General features: G+C 33.5%; 1 protein-coding gene across 1 annotated transcript; it reads right to left on the bottom strand.

Moving 5' to 3' along the window:
* Nucleotides 1-2,114: 2,114 nt before the first annotated feature.
* On the bottom strand, nt 2,115-20,006 carry tmem154 (transmembrane protein 154). Its single transcript, XM_056459540.1, has 9 exons — nt 19,789-20,006; nt 18,306-18,350; nt 18,087-18,125; nt 17,240-17,284; nt 16,920-17,129; nt 12,704-12,755; nt 11,871-11,944; nt 10,239-10,287; nt 2,115-4,163 (listed from the first exon to the last, which is right to left on the bottom strand). The coding sequence occupies exons 1-8, from the start codon at nt 19,841-19,843 to the stop codon at nt 10,253-10,255; spliced, it is 555 nt and encodes a 184-aa protein (XP_056315515.1). The 5' UTR covers nt 19,844-20,006; the 3' UTR covers nt 2,115-4,163; nt 10,239-10,252.
* Nucleotides 20,007-20,762: the final 756 nt, after the last annotated feature.

Below are 20,762 nucleotides of genomic sequence, written 5' to 3'. Positions count from 1 at the left end.
ATAACTTAATGTAACTTCAAGCTGTATAGAATAGTGTATAATGTCTTGAAAAATATCAGGTCAAATATTAGGTATACTGTCATCATGGCAAAAATAAAATAAATCAGGTTTCAGAAATGAGTTATTAAAACTATTATGTTTAGAAAGGTGTTAAAAAAATCTCTCTTTTAAACAAATTGGGGGAAAAATAAACAAGGAAGCTAAAAATTATGACAGCAACTGTATTTAGTTTCATTTCGATGTTTAGGTAGGGGATATATATTTTTGCCTGTTATTTTTTTGTTGGTCCTCTCCAAGGTTTTTGGCTTCATGTTTTGGGTGTTTAAAAAAAGAAAAAGATAAAAAATAAATAAATAAATAAATGGACCCAACTTCAAGGGTTCATAAAAGTGATTTTATTTGTCCAGTGTTCTTTTATGTTATGTCCTTGACCCTAGACCACAGTCGTAACACTAGTTGTTTTATGTTGAATCCACAAAATTTAAAAAACAAGCTAACTCAATTAATTTGTGTTGGGACAACATGAAAAAAACTGTGGAACCCAGCACTTTAAAAAAATGACGTTTGCTGTTTGTTCAAACTACTTCTTTAAAATGAGCTGAAACTACCCAATTTTGGATTTTTTTTTGGGGTGGGGGGGATGGGGGGGGGCAACTTAATTGTTTTATGTTTAATCTACTTAAATTTGTAAAAATTTAATTCTTTCATGTTGTCCCAGCACGAATTGATTGTTTAGAACCCACCATTTTTTACAGTGTACACTGTAAAAAATGCTGGGTTTCACCCAATTCCTTCAATTAAGTTATTTTAATTCAATTCCTTCGATTAAGTTAACTTAACACCTTTAACAAATTCATGTGGATTAAACATAAAAAATTAAGTTAGCCCAATGAAATCTCAAGACTTGTGTTGTTTCATCTCATTTTAATTAGGTAGTTTGAACGACCAAAAAAATTATAATTTTGAATGTATGTTTTATGTTAATTATAACGTATTAAAGTTAAATAGATTTAATAGATAAGTTAATAACAGTTTAATGTCATTTAGGTTAAAATAACTCAACATAAAATTTAAGGTAAAAATGTTGTAATAGTGTAATAATATTATTTTTCTTCAGCACCAAATCATCAGGGATCATGAAGGCTTATAAAACTGAAGTAATGACCGAAAAAGAAAAATCAGCGTTGCCATCACATGAATTAATTACATTTTATATTAAAAGAAAACACTTATAAAAAGTGCCTTTCTCCAAAAGTGCCTTTTAGAGAGCATATAAGGCACTAGGGAAGCTGTACTCAAAATAACAACAAAGATGACAATTGTTCCTCTTTTAATATAAAAAAGGATTACATAGCAGGAAGTGCGTTGGTGTGTTCTCAAAAATAATCAGGTGATTTAAACAGCAATATATACATTGTAAGTACCGTAAAAACACAAAAGTTGTCACTGTGTGCACACATTTGCAACACTACAAAATGTAAAAAATAAAAGTGTAATAGAATGTATTAAGGTAAACAGAGTAATGTCTTTATAATTTAAATGAAATGATTAACCACATTCATTGAAAAAGTTTTGTGGCAGCCCTTGCATTCAGAGAGGAACCATTATGACACAGTAAACTAATAATGTGATTTATAATAATGTTATGTACTCCATGTCAGAAACAATCTTTTCAAAGGTACACATTTAAACCTATTGTACATATTATTAGTAATATATGTGTATTTATTAGAACTTAAAAGTGTTCAAAAGTGATAGTTCACCCAAAAGGTAGAATTTTGCCCTTTTCTTGTTCCAAACCTGAGTGAGTTTCTTTCTTAGGCTGAACACATAAGAAGACATTTTGAAGACAGCTGAAAGCCTGTAATCACTGACTTCCTTAGTATTTTATTTTCCTACACTGTTAACAATTTCCTGTAAAATCTACAGTAACTTACTGGCAGCAGTTCGCCAGTAACTTACTGTAAATCAATTGCAGCAAAAATACCGTATTTACATATGCAGCACCATTTATCTTGCTCTATATGTATTTACAGAATTATATGTACATATAAAATGTAAAATATATAGTATTTTTTACACTGTAAAACCAAATAAATTAAGGTACTGTAACTCAAACCATTTGAGTAAACTGATAGCAACAAACCATTTGTAAGTTCATACACTAATCCTAATGAGTATTGTAAACTTAATCCATTTAAGTACACAAAGCAATTTGAGTACATAAAACCTTATAAATGAAGAGAATTCAAACCAACTGAGTACTGTAAAACCCAATAAGTTAAGGCAACTCAAACAGATTGAGGAAACTGATTGCAACAAATCATCTGAGTAAAAAAAACTAATCTATATAAGTACTGTGAACTTACTCCATTTAAGTTAAAGTATAATGAGGTATTTAATTAACTCATTACCTTCAACATTGAGTTCAAAACGTTTTTAAAATGTGTAGAATTAACTTTCAGTTAATTTTGAGTTAACTACACTCATTTCATTTGATAAAGTTGACTGTTAGGTTTTACAGTGCGCAATGCAACTTTAAAATACAGTAACATACTGCATAAATATCTTAAAGTAAAATACAGTTCATATTACAGTTAAATACTGTCTAATTTACAAAAATCGTTAACAGTGTAGTATTTATGTCAATGGTTACCCGTTTTCAGCATTCTTCAAAATATCTCTTTTGTATTCAACTGAAGAAAGAAACTCATAAAGGTTTGCAACCATTTGAGAGTGAATAAAAAGTGAGTGGATGTCATGGTGGACAGTGGGTGGCACGATTGCCTCACAGCAAGAAGGTTGCTGGGTCAGTTGGAATGTCTGTGTGGAGTTTGCATGTTCTCCTCGTGTTTGTGTGGGCTTCCTCTGGGTGCTCCGGTTTCCCCCACAGTCCAAAGACATTCGGTATAGGTGAATTTAATAAACTAAATTGGTTTGTGGATGCAAGAGTGTATGGGTTTTTCCCAGTGTTGGGTTGTAGCTGGAACGGCATCAGCTGCGTAAAACATAAGTTGATGGTTCATTCCGCTGTGGCGATCCCTGGTGAATAAAGGGACTAAGCCGAAAAGAAAATGAATGAATGAATAAATAGTGGATGACGAAAAAGGATTTGAGGTGAACTATCCCTTTAATTTCGAAGTTAACTTGTTTGGTATTAATGTGTACACTTTGTATTCCTGACAGTGTGAAAAGTGGCGAAAATCTTAACATCAGATATACGCAGAGAATCATAACAGCTTCCCAAAAGAGAAGTGTTGTATCCTCTTCAGTGCAATAGACAGGAAAACATTTTTATGTTTCATTCAATTTGTTCTTTTTCATTCAAACAGGAACGTTCTTCAGGCAGCAGGCTTTGATCATTTACACTGTTAAAAATAGCTGTTAACTAACAGTTTCTGTATTTAGTGATTCACCATTTAATAACAGCCGTGAATTGCATAATGGGACACTGATCTCTGCTCTGTCCAATTTTGATGTTGAAAATTCCACTCTACAATTTAACAAAGTGACATTTGCTGACATTTTAGTAGTTTGAAATAATGTATAAAAAATAATATAGGCAGTAATGCAATGTATTTTTTTATTTAATGCCATGTCAGCAACCAAGGCTATTTTCATGGCAAGAACATTTAAAAAAAAATAAAAATACAATTAAAAATCTACAAACAAATGAATACATAAATTAAATAGGATTTTCAGCACAAAAAATAAAAAAAATTCTCGGTGTCACTTTGCTAAAATAATATAGGGACAAATAAGTCTATAAAATAACAGAAATTGCACTGGCAGTTTATTACAAAGTTTTTTGTACAGTAATATACAACACCAACCCAGACAATATAACAATTTAAAATATAAAGAAATGTTAATAAAAGTCAAAATTTCAAACTTTAGGTTAAAAGTTGTTGGAAGAAAGATCAAGGTCCCATAATGCAATTTAAAAAACATAAATAAACAGGGAAATATGGTAAACTGCTAATTTGTGGATTTTTTTTTACAGTGTACAAGTGTGTTTTAACAAAGGTAGAAATGTGAAGCACGACCTAAAAAGGAACATACAGTACCAAACTATATCTCAACATGTACTCTGTGCACCATTGTGTATGAGGACACCTGAGGAAACTGTAAAAAAACAACTGCACCAAGTCCACAACATGTACCTGTAAAACAAACAAAGCAAAAACAACCGATTAATTCCAATATGTACCAAACTACACTTACTATCTGTGTCTTTTACAAATATTAAGCTTTTTTCTTGAATGTGTGCAATTTACAAATTATTTAAAATGATATAAATACCAATAACTACAACCATGGAAAAATAAGGTTGAAAACATTCATGATTTTTGGAGGATATGGTGGATTTATGGATTTATTTTAATTGGTCTTCATTTTTTCATATCTGTATATCTGATCTATATGAGTTCAGTTAAACTCGAGTTTATTTGTATAGTGCTTTCCAAATATATATTGTTCTAAAGCCGCTTTACAAAATGAGTGCGTTATTAAATTACAATTACAATCATACATATTTTAGGTGTGAGTAGTGTGGACAGGACAGCTGTCAAGCGTATACACAGTTAATCTGCTGTTATAAATATATTTCATTTTTTTAAAAGGGTTATATCTATTCTGTGTCTGTGTCTTTACAACATTGTTTTAGTGTGTTTATAAGAAACTGTCAGGTGCATATAGAGAGAAAAGATTTGGTTTTCAACTAAATAAATGATAAACTATGTTAATTACTACATTGCAATTTCCAGCAGTATAACACACAGTTTTTTTTGTTTTGTTTTTGTGCAGCTAAAACAGCTGGAAGTAAATTAAACTGGAAGCCTGGTGTACCTGTTCTTATATTAAATCTCCATTAAGTGAAAAAAAAAATGTGTTAAATATATTTAGTGAATTATTTATAAATTATTGTGCATAAAACCCCAATATTACAAACAAAATAATGCACACTTAGGTTACAGATTGAAATGAACAAGAACCCAATCTGTTACAAAACTTTCAGAGAATTCTCTTATAAAACAATTTATTAATTTATTAATTCATTCAGTTCAGCTTAGTGTCATTATTTTTGAAGAGGTTGCCACAGCGGAGTGAACCGTCAACTTATCCAGCATATGTTTTACGCAGCGGATGCCCTTCCAGCTGCAACCCAGTACACTCTCAGAAATAAAGGTACAAAATCTTTTCAAAAGGTACATTTTTGTTCCTAACAGATCATTAAAAGTACATATTAACGCCCCAAATAGTACAAATATAGTAATTTAATAGTACAAAAGTAAATCTTACCGTTACAAAAATGTACCTTAAAGGTATTAATGTCCACATGTAGGTACAAAAGTTTACCTTTTAAAAAGGTACCACTCCAGTGACAGATTTTATCTTTATTTCTGAGTGTGTACACTCCCACATTCACACACATACACTACGGCCTATTTAGTTTATTCAATTCACCTATAGCTCATGTATTTGGACTGTGGGGGAAACCGGAGTACCCGGAGGAAACCGGTGAATTTGTGTGTGAATTTGAGAGTATGGGTGTTTCCCAGTACTGGGTTGCAGCTGGAAGGGCATCCGTTGTGTAAAACATATGCTTGATGCTGAATAAAGGGACTAAGCTGAAGGAAAATGAATTAATAAATGAAAATAAAAACATGTATAAGATGATCTCAACAATTTCATGTGAACTGTTAAAAGAATGCTTAAAAAGGCTTATTTTACAACTCCTTTAGAGTTGTACAGTTGTACAGTTGAGTTTTACCATTTTTGAATCTATTCAGCCGATCTCACTTTTAGCTTAGCTTAGCATAAATCATTGAATTGGATTTGACCATTAGCACCTTGCACAAAATGTCCAAATAATCTTTTTAAGACTGTTCTGTAGTTACATCGTGTATACTAAGACTGATGAAAAATGTAAAATTGCTATTTTTCAGGTCAATACCATCATGATATGGCAGCAAAGTTCCTTGATTATTATGCTGGAATGAGAGTATAGTTCCTAGAGAATAGTTCCTCATCCTAGAGAATAGCAACTTTTCATTTTCCGTCAGTACACTATGTAACTACAGAAGAGTAAAGTTTGAAATAGGGAAATGATCTAAACTCTTGGTGATTTTTGAGCGAGATGCTAATGATTTATGCTAAGCTAAGCTAAAAGTGTTTCTGGAAGACCAGGAGATCGGCTGAAAGGGTTAAAAAAAGTGATAAATCTCAACTATTTAACTCTAGGTGAGCATATTTCTCACCTTAAACCAACAATATTCCACAGAACTGAAAATGATTTCTGTTTAAAGATCAGACTGGTTCCATTTAAACCTCAAATCAGCACAAAAAAAGAGCTATGCCCTTACTCATGTACTGATGTGGCCTCAGATATCCCCCGTTTATGTTTATATAAACATCAATTTGTCATTTTGACATCACCTAGCCATTGTTAGGCCTGCTCCCCCATAGCGCTCCAGACCAATCTGATCCTGGGAAAAACACAGTCTGCATGACGTAAGCTCACATTCCTGGCTTGTGGACTCTGACCCTCTGGTGTTCCCAGGGAGAGCGAGACAGAGAGCACGCATGAGGGGGAAAAAAAGAGGCCCTCCTCATCTCTGGCCCGGCCCGAGCCTGTGTTTCCACGCATGCCTGCTGTAATGACTAGCAGATGTCAGTGCTCGCGGGTCAGAAGTCAGCCGTCGCAGCTATTCTGCTCCTCGTATGCAGCCTCATCAAAACAAACTTGACAGAACGACACAGTCTGTGTTTGTGTCTGTGTTAGAAAGCAAGTGGACTATCGGTGGGTGTTTGCTTAAGAGCCGTTCGCGACTCTCTGCTGATCATGTGGAGGTCAACAGACAATGCTGCCGTTTATTATTCTGTCAGACTTTGACGCTTTAACACTATGATGGTCTAGACACTTGACAAGAGTCAATGCTTTGCTAAAATTGTATTCATGTCTAAGGATTTTTTGTGTTTTGCTAAAAACATAAAGTAGGGATGCACAAACAAGAAATGGCTTTTTATATACAGTATGCTGTATACTATATATATATATATATATATATATATATATATATATATATATATATATATATATATATATATATATATATATATATATATATATATATATATATATATATATATATAATATTATATATTTATACGAAATAAAGCAACTTTGGTTAATAATGAAGAAATGGTCACAATAAATTTCCATCAGTTAATGTATTTACTAACATGAACAAACATTGAACAATACATTTATGACAGTATATATTCATCATTTTTGACATTAGCTAATTTTTTTTTTACTTCTTGTTAATCCACAGTGCATTCATATTAGGATATATTTAGGTCATGACGTCAGGTGACCAAATTTCTAGCCAGCGTCTAAGGACAATGTTATTTTGACGTCGAATAGCCTAACGACGTCAAATTACGTTGATATTTGGTTGATTTTAGGTTGTGTTTGAAAGTGACCAAAATCCAACGTCTGATAGATGTCTTAGTGGTCGTCAAGGTGTAACATGATTAGACGTTAATATTTGGTTGATTTTATGTTGATTTTAGGTTGGACATTGGACTTTGACGTCAGCCTGATGTTGAGTTATGACGCCAACCCGATCTTTTCCAAATACAATCCAATGTCCCAACGACGTTGGGGTACGTTGGGGTACAGCGACAATATGATGTCATGTTGACAACCTGTGCCTGCAGGGATTTAACTTCTGAACCAGGATTCTAAACAAAATATATTATGACATGCCATTAGAGTAACTGTATTCAGCATTTCAGCATTGATAATAATATTTTTAATCTATCAATATTTCATAAATTATGTTTTAATATGCTTTGATAAATCAAATGCAGCCTTGATGAGCATAACCAGCTTTCAAAGACTTAAAAGATTTAAAAACCTTACCTGACCTCAAACATCTGATAATATTACTATACAATTATAAGTTCCTAGAACTGTGTGAAAGCTGACCAAAACACCAACATGGCTTGGACTTAAAGAGTTTACGGAGTTCACTTAATGCCCAGCAAGCAATTTTATGTTTAAATAAATTCTAACAGACGTATAAACATTGACTTCTTTGTAAAAACAAGGCTAACTTTGGGCTGCCTGCATGTGAAAATCTAATAGACGTCTAACAATAGTCCAATAGATAAGTCATCAAATAGACAGCAGTGAATGATTACACATGCATGTGATCTAATCTGTCTATTTGATCACTAGTCTATTTTTGGACTATTGCTATAGATGTCTATTAGATTTGCAATGACAGCACGCCTTTTTTTAAGCAAAGACGTGTTTAAACGTCTATTAGACATCTAGTAAACACAAAATTGCTTGGTTGGGTATTCTGACAAAATTCGAACAAACCAAATTTATACTGTCTATTTTATACAAGTTGATCTCCTCTTTTACTTCTACCTCTCTTTCCTTTATTAAACAACAGTGGGAGTCAGACCTTAATCTTACAATTGAGAATGAGACGTGGAACCAGATTTTGTCCCGCGTTCATACCTCCTCTATTTGTGCACAACATTGCCTTATCTAATTAAAATTTGTTCATCGAATATACTGGAGAAACGTGAAATTGGCAAAAACAACTCAAGACTTGGACCCTATATGTGATCGCTGTAATCAAGCACCTGCAGACTTAATACATATGTTTTGCCTTTGTCCATCAATTACTTCTTTTTGGCTATCAATTTTCAAGTGTTTCTCTTCTGTGACAAAGATGCACATCAAACCATTATTGCACTTTTTGGACTTTCTTGGAATATAGCAGGGTTATCGAGCTGTACTGCAAACTCCCTTGCAATTTTTACACTGTTAGCAAGATGGTGTATTCTTTTATTATGGAAACAAAGATTTCCCCTAAGTTTTGACAACTGATTGCGAAATGCAATGAGCTTCATCCATTTGGAAAAAATCAGGTTTACAATAAACGGCAATACTAGGGCTTTTTCTGAAACATAGGACCCATTTAGAATTTTCTTTTCTGAGCATGTGACTATGTCTACAAACTGTCAATCTAAATCTCAGGGCCATTCAATTGCAAAGCAAATGTAATGAAGTATTTTGTACTTGAGGATTAATGTTTGTAATGTTGGGTTATCAAGGTATATGTGTATTCTGTACAGGTTTTTTATTTTTGAATTTTTGAAAAAAAAAAATTTTTTTTTTAATTGTTTTATTTATTTAAAATTTTCATTTATTTTTATTAATATTATTATTTCTTCTTTTCTCTCTAAGATAATTATAATTTCATCTTGTTTAGAAAGTAGGGGGGGGGGGTAATATTTGTTTAAATTTCTCTGTAAAATGACTTTGTTATATCTGTAAAAGGTTTAATAAACGGATTTAAAAAAAGTCATTGCTTTTAGTTTGCAGTTTTTGCCCATCCACTTTGTAATTGTATGCATTTTTTTCTGGTCTTCTAAGAAGCAGCAGTATGGCATTAAATATTTATCACATTAGAAAACAAATTGCAGTTGTGCTACGTATCACAAGATTACATTTTTGGTCAAATTGTGCAACCGTATTAAGCAGGATAAATTTGTACAGGGAAATTCCAATTTGTACTGTACAGTAGCTCCTGACGAGCGAGGGATTTCTCTGGAAAGTAAAGAGGTAACCTTATGTCATTTCACTGTTCCAGGAAATGATACCTTACACATTACATTACAGGGTGTGACACATGCGAACACAAATCTTCATGCCTTGTCTTGCACCACTGCTTGTGAGATTTGACTACGTTCCACAAACAAATCTACACAATTTTACCATGTCCACTTACGAGGGCCCCCAATTATTATCCAAATATCTAATCCTCCACAACCCCCCGGAGAAAAAGCAGAGTTTCATGTTACTGATGTGAACCAAATGGTTTCTCTGTGTATATCGTACACACTACACACACTCTTAAACTGTTATTAACATCATTATCTATTTGACTCTTGTCTTCACTTTGAAACAATGTGAAAATGATTAAATATGGTGTGTCAATGTCATTAATCAAGAAATGCACAGCACTGGTCACAGATCTGTGCCGAAAATGAAATATTTGCAAGCTAGTACAATGACTTCACAGTTACCAACCATTAGACCACTGTCTGAACCAATATTTTATTGCAAATATGCTTTGACTTTGTTTTAGAAAGTGTGAAGCTTTCCCAGGTTTGCATAAAAGAGGGAATAATAAGCCTAGTGTACTCACAAAAAAGCCATTCATTATATTTGGCCAGTGTCCACTTTCTTGCCTCCATCTGCAAGCAAACAGAAGAAAAACAAAGATTATTCAAGATAAAGCATTAAAAATATTCCACATAAAAACAAATTACATATTAATACAAATATAGAGCACTTTATACATTTTCCCATGACTGTTCATAAGCCAAACAGCTTTGCAAACCTGTAAATCTAGTCTATTTGTATGAGGAATGCTTTGGACGATATACTGTTTCAAAAATGGTGGTGAATAAATGTGAATAAGCAAAAGACAGCTGCTTTAAAAACAACGTTCATACAGGAGAAGTTTCTTGAGAATTTGTATGGGTTTTTAACGCAATGGCTCCCCCTGCTGGTCAATCCAGCTTCACTGAATTCACTGATACTGAAGAATGTCATTTAAAATGTGACTCTGGACCACAAAACCTAGGGAAGTAGTGTATTAATGTATTAATGTATTGTAATGTATTAAAATTTAGGAACAAATCTTTATTTTGCAAACACTGGTGGGAGAAAGGAATATGGTCATGCAGATGTTAGATAATACCAGAGTAATGTCTTTTAAAACGTTTAGTTCTAAATGTAATTTATTTGACAGAAAACAATATGATATCGTCAAAGCTATCCCACAATCTATATTTCAGATGTCTTGTAATCTATCTCAAAATAATATAACACCTTGTCTTCCTCAGCTTTTGGTGAATGGAGTTTCAATTATCGATATACACTTATCCAATTCTGTAATCCGGAATATTTTTATTAAAGAACTATGTCCCTTTTATTCAAATAAAATGTATTATTTTATTATTTCTCTAAGGATAAAATTAAATAGCTTAGAATAAAACATTTAAAGTTTCCAGTGGCACCAGAAGTAAAGGAAGTTCATTTTAAAATTCTAAATGAAATTTTGTGCTTTGTGATCAACAAAAGAAAAAAATTAATAAAGTGTGTAATATTCATGTGTGTAATACGTGCGTAAAATGGTGAGGACATTTTCATTTTTCAGTGAACTGTGCCTTAGTGCTTTATACTGTGCTGCAGAATATAAGTCATGAAATAAGCCTTAAAATCCACTCCTTTATTCCTTTCAGGATAACTTTAACTAAGACTAAGTGACCTTGAAATTCAAATTTTTTTAAAATTTTTCTGTTATTGTGACCTCCTTTATATGCACGAGAAAACAAAAACATGGAAAAACGAGCCAGTAGTGTTTAACAAGCATGTATTATTTCCCAGAATAAAATAGTGGGTCCCACTTTATTTTGATGGTCCGTTTGTTGAATTTAAGCTATATTGCATCTACATGCCAACTAATTCTCATTAGATTATAAGTAGACTGTTAGGTTGGGGCTAGGGTTAGTGTTAGTGTAAGTTAACATGTACTTGCAAAGTTTCTTATTGTCAGTTAAATGTCTGTTGAAGGAGCAGTATCAACAGATATTAAGCAAACAGTCTACTAATACTCAAATGGACCATCAAAATAAAGTGTTACCAAATATTGTGATTTTCTCCACCAACTCTGATTGAGATTAAACACTAAATGTACAATATCTGAGACACACCAAGGCCCAGACTTGGACATGTAACTCAGAATTACAGTTGAAGAAACTGTAATAGTTACCTTTCGCCATCCAGTTTTCCAGATCTTCCATTTCCAGCTCCATCACTGATGGGATGTCGTCCTCAAACATTGGCCTGTGAACAAGAAAAGAATAACAAGGTCATATTTATATTTATATTCAAACTATTATGCTTATTATTTCATTTATGGAAACCCTTTTTGGGCACAACACAAACAACTGAGATGTTAAGAAAACAAAAAGAAAGAGTTAAGTCCAATGACAGATATATTTTGTGTAATTATGCAAAGCAGAAGTGAACTGAAGAACAGCATTTGTGGGTAGTTTATGCTGAGGTGGAAGTAGGTTTTGTCTCCTGTTTGCAGAATTTTATCTTTAAAGAGGAACCAGCAAACTATGAGCAGCTTTTGTGGTACATTTTATCACTTTACAAATGCCCAGTTTGTGAACGGTCTAAACTGCTAAAGCCATTAAATATTGTATAAATTATCTTAATGGTACAGGGCATCTGTAGGTGTTTGCTGTGGTCAATAATTATTAAACATGACCTTTTCATACACGGTTCATATATGCATCTTAAGGCATGTGATTTACACATTAAAACATTAAATATAACCACAATATATGAATACACTTTTTAGATCACAAGCTAAACATTATTAGCATTACAAATGTATAATGCTGAAAAACTAAATTAAGCTATGTGTGTTTTTTAAATACTTTAATTATACGTTTACATTTTGAGTTTTTAAGGTTGATAACATTCAATGAAGGTTGTATTTTCGGTTAAAGTGGAGACAGGACAAAACATATCACTGATTATACTTAGATAGTAGTAACAGAACATGATTCAACAAAACATGCTTCTACCTACATTGGGACTTTTTCATGGTCTTCATCGTCCAAATAAGCATCTTCTTTTGTGTCTTTGAAAAAAAGAAGTTGTTAAACCCAGTATAAACAGTAATTTCCTTCAGTTATAAGACATCAGCTTGACTTGCCTTCTATTAATTTAGAGGAATATGCACAACACAACACACACTCTCAGAAAAAATGGTACAATGTTGTACCAAAGAAGGTACAAGCCCTTTTTATGGAACAGAATTGTACCTTAAGACAAAGAAACAAATTTGTACCATTGCAGTTTGTACCTTTAAGGACATTATTTGTACCATGGGAAACCAAAATGTACCAATATTGCAGATACAATATTGCACCTTCATCAATGGTACAAATCTGATCCATGAAGGTACCACCACAAGCGCACAATGTTGATTAGTTTTACACTACTAAAATGTCTGCATGAACACTTTGCATATGCAGGACTTTTGCCAGCTCACGTAGTGGAAAGCAAATGTCAAAGGGCGTGGATATCAATAATGTACATATAAGATGTGCAAAAGAATGTGCATATAAAAAATGCTTAACACATGTTTATTAGAACGCCGTTAGTTTACAATACCTAGTTTTGTATTTTAGTTTTGTATTATAGAACTTAACAATTAATGTTGATGAGTTTCTTTATGCTTTTAAATGATGATTCATGTTTTAATATGGAAATTATTTATAAAATCACTTTGCCTTTCCAGTAATATTTATTTTCATAGATATTGTAATAAAGAAGGAGTTGTCCAACACTTATGTACCTTTTTTATGAGAACAATTGTGCACCTTCATTTCAATTCTACCATAAAAGGTACAGAACAGTTTCAAAGGAAGTCTTTTCTGTATACCATATACTGTAAAGTACAACTTTTACAAAGGTGCAAACCTGTTCCTTAAGGAACGATATTTGTACCACCGTGTACCTTTTTTCTGAGAGTGTAACATAACATAACATAACATAACATAACATAACATAACATAACATAACATAACATGACATGACATGACATGACATGACATGACATGACATGTTACATATAATATTCAGTTTGAGAAACTGGAAGCAATTTAAAATTCATGAAACAAACAACAGCCACGGTACAAGAACTTTACTCTAAAGATGTTTCATTTGTAGTGCCATGAATGCATAATTGTGCCAAAAAACATATTCCTCCTAATCTGCATGAATAGGCAGTTGCAGCAATGTGGTCTATAAATTTCAGCTGTTTATCAAGAACCTCTCCTAGGTTCCTGACTGTTATTGTTGAGGAGGCCAGCTGTATGGGCAACGTTTTTCCATGTTTTTTCCAACATTTCTATTTTCTCAACATTTATGCCAGATTTCAAGCATCAGCAAGCTTAATTTTTTCATTTTAAAAATGTTGTCAAACTTTGATATATGGTATCAATGGCTATTGCGAAAAAGCTCATTCATGCTTTCATGACCTCTCGGTTAGACTAATAATAACCGAGTATAATAACAATAATCATTACTAGTAAATTACTTGTATTGTATAAGCAAAAGTTCAAAATGCAGCTGCTAGAGTGCTTTCTAGAACAAAGAAATATGATCATATTACACCAGTTCTTTCATCATTGCATTGGCTTCCTATTAAATATCGTATACATTTTTGAATTTTAATGACTACCAACAAAGCCTTGAACGCTCCCCAGTAGTTGAGGGAGCTCCTGGTGTTTTACAGGCCCTCATATCCACTATGCTCAATTCATTCTGAACAACTGATTATTCCCAGAATCTTAAGATCAACTGTAGGTGGTAGATCTTTCTCATATCTGGCACCAAAACCCTGGAACAGCCTTCATAGCACAGACACACTCTGTCAGTTTAAAACTAGATTAAAGACACATCTCTTTGCATTAGCATGCACATAACACACAAATGCTCTGAAATCCAAAAAATCCAAGGATGGTTAGGCTGCCTTAATTAGGGCAACCAGAGCTGGGAACACTTCCCAAAAGACATTATAATTTGAATGACATCTAAGCTTATTTCAGTTTATTTCTCCTTATTCAGAGGTGTCCATAATCCTGGACCAGGTCGTATCCTGAGCAGATGCTTTGGTGGTCATGGAAGAGTGGAGAGCAAGAGACTGCTTCCTGAAAGACCCGGCAGTTCAGCTAGCTCTGCCCCTGTCTGCACAAGAAGTCTGACCAGAGGAGAAAGGGTCTTACCCAACTGAGCCTGGTTTCTCTTAAGGTTTTTTTCCTTCATATTTGTCAATTGGTGAAGTTTGTTCCTCGCCACTGTCGCCACTGGGTTGCTTGGTTTGGGGCTTTTGGAGCTGCGCATCAATGGATTTGCTTTTTAGTGTTTGGACTTTCAGCAGCAAAATTTTAATTATACTGAACTGATCTAAACTGCACTGAAAACTGGACTGACGCAGTTTCAGTTTACTAGAACTTCAATGTTAAGCTGCTTTGACACAATCTACATTGTAAAAGCACCATATAAATAAAGATGAATTTAATTCAGCTGAATATGGTGAAGTGGTTAATTAACTATTGGGCTGGTCGGGATTAACAGTTAAGTGTATAGAAGCCTGAGTTGTAGGTGATGGTCAATTTTCCAGCAGGAAATACCTGTCAGACCTGCTGATATCAGCAATATCAGCAATTGTCAGATTGTCTGGTTTGAATGAGAGGTAGAGTTGGGTGTGGTCAGCATAGCAGTATTAGGAAAAACAATGTTTCTGAATGAAGACCCAATTGATGTGATGTAAAATGAGAACAGAAGTGGTCCAAGAACAGTGCCTTGAGGCACCCCCGGAGCAAGATGATGTGGTTCAGATATTTTACCCCTTCAAGAGTCCCTGAAAAACCTACTTGGGAGGTAAGAACTAAACTAATGGAGTGCAGTTTCTGAGATGTCCATTGTCTTTAGGGTTACCAAGAGAATTTGGTATTTCACAGTTTCAAAAGCAGCAGACAAAACCAGCAGGATGAGCCCTGATGATTTGGATGCAGCTCTTGAGAGCAGATTAGCCTTAGTGGAGGGCCTGCTTTTAAAACCACACTGGTTAGTGTTCAGGAGATTGTTCTGGTTGAGAAAGGCAGAGACTTGGTTGAAGACAAAATGTTTTAGTGTTTTTGACATAAATGGCAGGAGGTATTGGTCTGTAATTGCCTATAATAGCTGGGTTTCAAGTTGTTTTTTATGCAGGGGAGCTATCTGAGCCTGCTTGAATGCAACAGAAAATGTACCAGAGTGAAGGGATGTGTTAATAGTGTGAGAAAGACTGAAGCTTGGTGAAGATGAGATAAGACCAGGACCAACTGACAGGAATTGGGGGACAGTGGCAAGACAAATTTTGATACTTCAGTCTCTTGATCCAATGAGACTGGTGGGCACAATGTTTACAGCACAAGTTTATTCTTGGTTTAATTTTGAAGACCACCACGTGGAAATCATCCTCGATGTTCAGTTCCATATTCATCCTTTATTATCTTTATTAATTTATAATGTATCTGAGTGTCATAAAAGTGTCAAAAAGTGCCATAAAGTCAATCTACGGCAGGTGATAATTCTAATTGTTTAATAAAATTTATTTGACTTTTGGAAATCACCAAGCGACCCCTCGTTATTGTCCCTTGAATCAGCACATCCAGGTCCGAGGCCATGGTGCTTCACTGGAAAAAGGTGGTTTGCCATCTCCAGGTTGGAGGAAAGTCCTTACCCCAGGTGGAGGAGTTCAAAAATCTTGCGGTTTTGTAAACGAGTGAGGGAAGGATGGAACATGAGATTGACAGGTGGATTAATGCAGCGGCAACAGTAATGTGGTCTATGTACCGGTCCGTTGTGGTAAAGAAGTAGCTGAGCCGAAAGGCAAAGCTCTTGATTTACTGGTCAATCTACGTTCCTACTACATTCACCTATGGTCATGAGCTTTGGGTCAAGACTGACAGGACAAGATCTCGGTCAAGCGGCTGAAATTAGTTTAATTTGGCACGTGGCTTTTTAGATGTTTTATATTTTTTTGTTTTGTGAAATGCACCTGGAGTTTACCAATGCCACCCAGTTGGTTTAAGCAGTGCATCCATTCATATTTCCTACATACCGTTATCACAGCTTCATTCAGCTCTAAATGATTCCAAGGCTGTGTAAATATTTGTGTCTTTCAGATAAGCATGCAAACATATGTAAACACTGACTGCAATTCCAGTTTGTTAGTTTATTACAGACATACCATCTTTTATTCTCCACCTGCGGCAGATGATGACGACACACACGATCATGGAGATGACGATTGTGAGAACCAGAGGAATGATGATCATGATGACTATGTTCAGATCCTTCTCCTTGTTGTCTGTATCTGCCTCTGCCTGTGTCTGTGCTGTTTCCTCATTATTAAGTGACTCTGACTCACTGTTTTGTGTGGATCCTAAATCCGAGGTAGCTGTGGTTGCATAAGATTTAAGTGAAGGGTGATTTCCAGAACCAAAAAAAATCTCAGAATAATCTTATCTCAGATTGAGGTCATGCGTTTGAGAAAAGCAATATACGTACTCTGACTCATTCCATCTCCAGATCCTGCCACATCCCCGTTATTGTCTTTAAAGAAATAAATTCATTGTGAAACTACAAGTAAACAAGCATTCATTGTTTACAATACTGTATATGATGTATAAGGGTTACAATAATAATTTCCTTAAATTTTTTTGGTCACACTTTATTATACGGTTTCATTAGTTAATGTATTTACTAACATGAACTAATTATGAACAATACTTGAACAGCATTTATTAATCATAGTTCTACATTCAGCATTAATAACATCCAAATTCATGCTTGTTAACATGAACTAACCATAAACAATGTACTTTCAATAACTTATGTTAACTGAAATTAGCAAATACTGTAATAAATCAAGGTGGGGGGAAGGGGGGTTCCAGTGTTTGGAGGGATATTTAGTGATTATTACTATTTTAGAGGTTATTGTAGGTCAAACTATACAAATAATGTGTCTAATTTTTTTAAGCTACATGCAGATATAAACACCTATTTTACAAGAAATGTGTTTTGTGTAAACAGTAAAATATTGAAAATACCTAATAATACAACTATAATAATTAATAAAACTTTATAATAGAATTTTATTATATATTCTACAATTTGAATTCCTGTATTGAGAAAACAGGATCTATAAGTGCCATTAGGCCATTATTCAGTGTCAGAAATAATTTTAAAATGCTATTTTCAAACATTTTTATCATTGATAATAATAATTATGCTTCTTCATAATTTTTAGTGAAAGTATTTCTAAATTATTTTAATAAATAGAAATTAAGTTTAAAAGAATATCCTTTACATTTAATTGAATGTATTTATGTATGTATGTGTGTCAATTTCTTACCTTTATCTTGAACTTCTGCTTTAGAAGTTACAACTACAACTGTTAATTGTAAAAACAGATCAGATTTATTCATAAGGGAAAGTGAATGCTTGCATAATGTTAATGTTAATTAACAAAACATTACGGACAACTATGGCAGACATTTTATTTGATTCAATTTATTTTCAGTTCTATGGCAGTAAACACAAAGCAACTTCATCTGCAAAAATGGATACTCACGTTCTTCATCAATAATCTCAGGACTTTCTTCGTCTTCGCTTTGAACTGTAAAGACATGCAGCTAAAATTAGTTGACATATTTCAGAATTCACTGTAAAGAACCTTCATCTGACATGGTGGAGATTGGTTGAGACCACGTTACAGTTCAAAAGAAAGACGTTATCTGAGAACCAGCCTCATGTATCAGAGAGAAATTAGATTTCTTGCCTCAAGAATATTTGTTTTAAATAACTTGTCTTTCATTTAGTTTATATGCAGTTCAGTGGATGAACATTAGTTAAAAGGCTAAAAATAACTTTACAGCATTCATTTTCTTTTTATATTAAAAACTTCTTGATAAAATAGTTTGAAGGATAATGGTAAAGTTTAAATATTGAAAAAAAGCATTTCAAGGGTTGAACTGTGATCATATACAGTTGAAGTCAGAATTACAAGCCACTCTTTGAGTGTTTTTTCTTTATTAAATATTTCCCAAATGATGTTTAACAGAGCAAGGAAATTTTCACAGTATGTCTGATAATATTTTTTCTTCTGGAGAAAGTCTTATTTGTTTTATTTCGGCTAGAATAAAAGCAGTTTTTAATTTTCTAAAAAACATTTTAAGGTCAAAATTATGAGCCCCTTTAAGCTATATATTGTTTCGATAGTCTAAAGAACAAACCATTATTATACAATAACTTGCCTAATTACCCTAACCTGCCTAGTTAACCTAATTAACCTAGTTAAGCCTTTAAATGTCACTTTAAGCTCTATAGAAGTGTCTTGAAAAATATCTAGTAAAATATTATTTACTTGTCATTTACTGTATTTACTGTTTTACAAAATAAAATAAATCAGTTATTAGAAATGAGTTATTAAAACTATTATGTTTAGAAATCTGTTGAAAAAAATCTCTCCGTTAAACAGAAATTGGAGAGAAAAAAATAAACAGGGGGGCTAAAAATTCAGGGAGTTTAATAATTCTGACTTCAACTCTATATATGCTACGCACTTTAAGGTTATAAGGCAATAATGTTAATCAATGCTGTATTAATGACAAAAAACTAGGCTTATTAAACACAAAACCTCACAGTACAGTGTACTAATATCATCCTAACTTAAATAACCTAATAATCAGCTACAAGGACTATAAAGCAAGAGAAAGAAACATTTATCCTGAACCAATATAATCTTTCTTCCTCAACAAAGACTAACTGTTTTATGTTTTGCATGAAACCAATAGCAACAAAATGAGAAGTTATTATGTATGTGATCCTCTTGTCTTCAACTTTATTATTGTCCACTGTGGTTAAAAGATACGACAGGTCATTTGAATGTGTACATCGATTGTTGTGTTGCCTAGGGGCCAAAAACAGTGTAAAATTATTTCTGAAGAACCTGCTTAAAAGAGCTGACAGAAAAGAGGAGAGTCATTTTAGATGAATGGAAAGAATATGGAAAAAGAGAAAGACATCGACAGGATTCTACTAACGTGAGCACCTACCAAGTCCAGTCCAGCAAGCTGTCAATCCCAAAAGCAGGAACAGTGTAAGATTCATTTCCCAGAGTCCTCTGTGGAAGCAGTGGCCCACAGTTTGGTTAGACAGAGACACCGACTCATTTCATTTTGACTGGTGACAAACACGCCTTCATGACATCCTGCTTCCTCTTTCAGCCCTGATTCACCTAACCAGGAAAAAAAAAACCACCACCCTTTCGCTTGCTCTCTTTTTCTCTCCCTCGGATGTGATGCAATCAAGCAGTGAGCTTGTTGCCACAAGCCAAGCTGTTCCTCAGTTAGCTGTGAAAACACATTCCTGCATATATGGTATGTGACCTGACCAAAAAACATAAAAAAGAGAGAGAGAAGCACAAAAAGAGCTGAGTAAACAAAGGCGGCTTTAAACTCTTTAAACAGGCTGAAGTAGGAAGAGTTTACATTGACTCTGCACTGCTACAGCTGTCTTTGGCAAAACAACTGTTATTTTTAGCAGCTAAAAATGGAAATTTGAAAAGGAGAATTGAAAGACAAAATATTGACATATATTACAGGAAGCATTCTCTTATATGCCTAAATGACTCAGTTTCACTTTCTAAGTGAAGTAAATTACATTACTGCCATTTCACATTAGGTTTTTATTACAATTAAGCTGCCACAACATTTTCCTACTGAGGAAATCAATTTCAAAGTGCTTTTTTAATCTATTGAAGCATTAAAGGTATGAATACAGCTTTTTGAGATTACATATATGTCGTGCAAACATTAACCTAACATATTAAATTTTTTTAACATTTTTAACACATATGTCTCAGTATTGCTGTCTTTTCCAAACAATAGGTTATAGCTAAACTATAGTTTAGTTTGAATTCAATGATAGAAAATAACAAAATCACATAAATACAGTTCAAAACTGTTATAAAAATTCCAAAGGTATATTATATAAAATGGTTTTATATGAACCCATCCATGACGGTTAT

This window comes from Danio aesculapii, chromosome 1, assembly GCF_903798145.1.
Source record: "Danio aesculapii chromosome 1, fDanAes4.1, whole genome shotgun sequence".
Lineage (NCBI taxonomy): Eukaryota > Metazoa > Chordata > Actinopteri > Cypriniformes > Danionidae > Danio > Danio aesculapii.
Note: the sequence above shows the minus strand (reverse complement) of the source record. Positions and strands in the feature narration are given on the sequence as shown.

Bases quoted from the DNA above. Each gene is read 5' to 3' on its own strand.
- tmem154 (XM_056459540.1), bottom strand. From the start codon at position 19,843: ATGAATCTTACACTGTTCCTGCTTTTGGGATTGACAGCTTGCTGGACT. The intron at 18,351-19,788 runs GTAGGTGCTCAC...ATGTCTTTACAG, and splicing joins AGCTTGCTGGACTGGACTTG to TTCAAAGCGAAGACGAAGAA. The intron at 10,288-11,870 runs GTAACTATTACA...GTTTGCTTGCAG, and splicing joins GGAAAACTGGATGGCGAAAG to ATGGAGGCAAGAAAGTGGAC.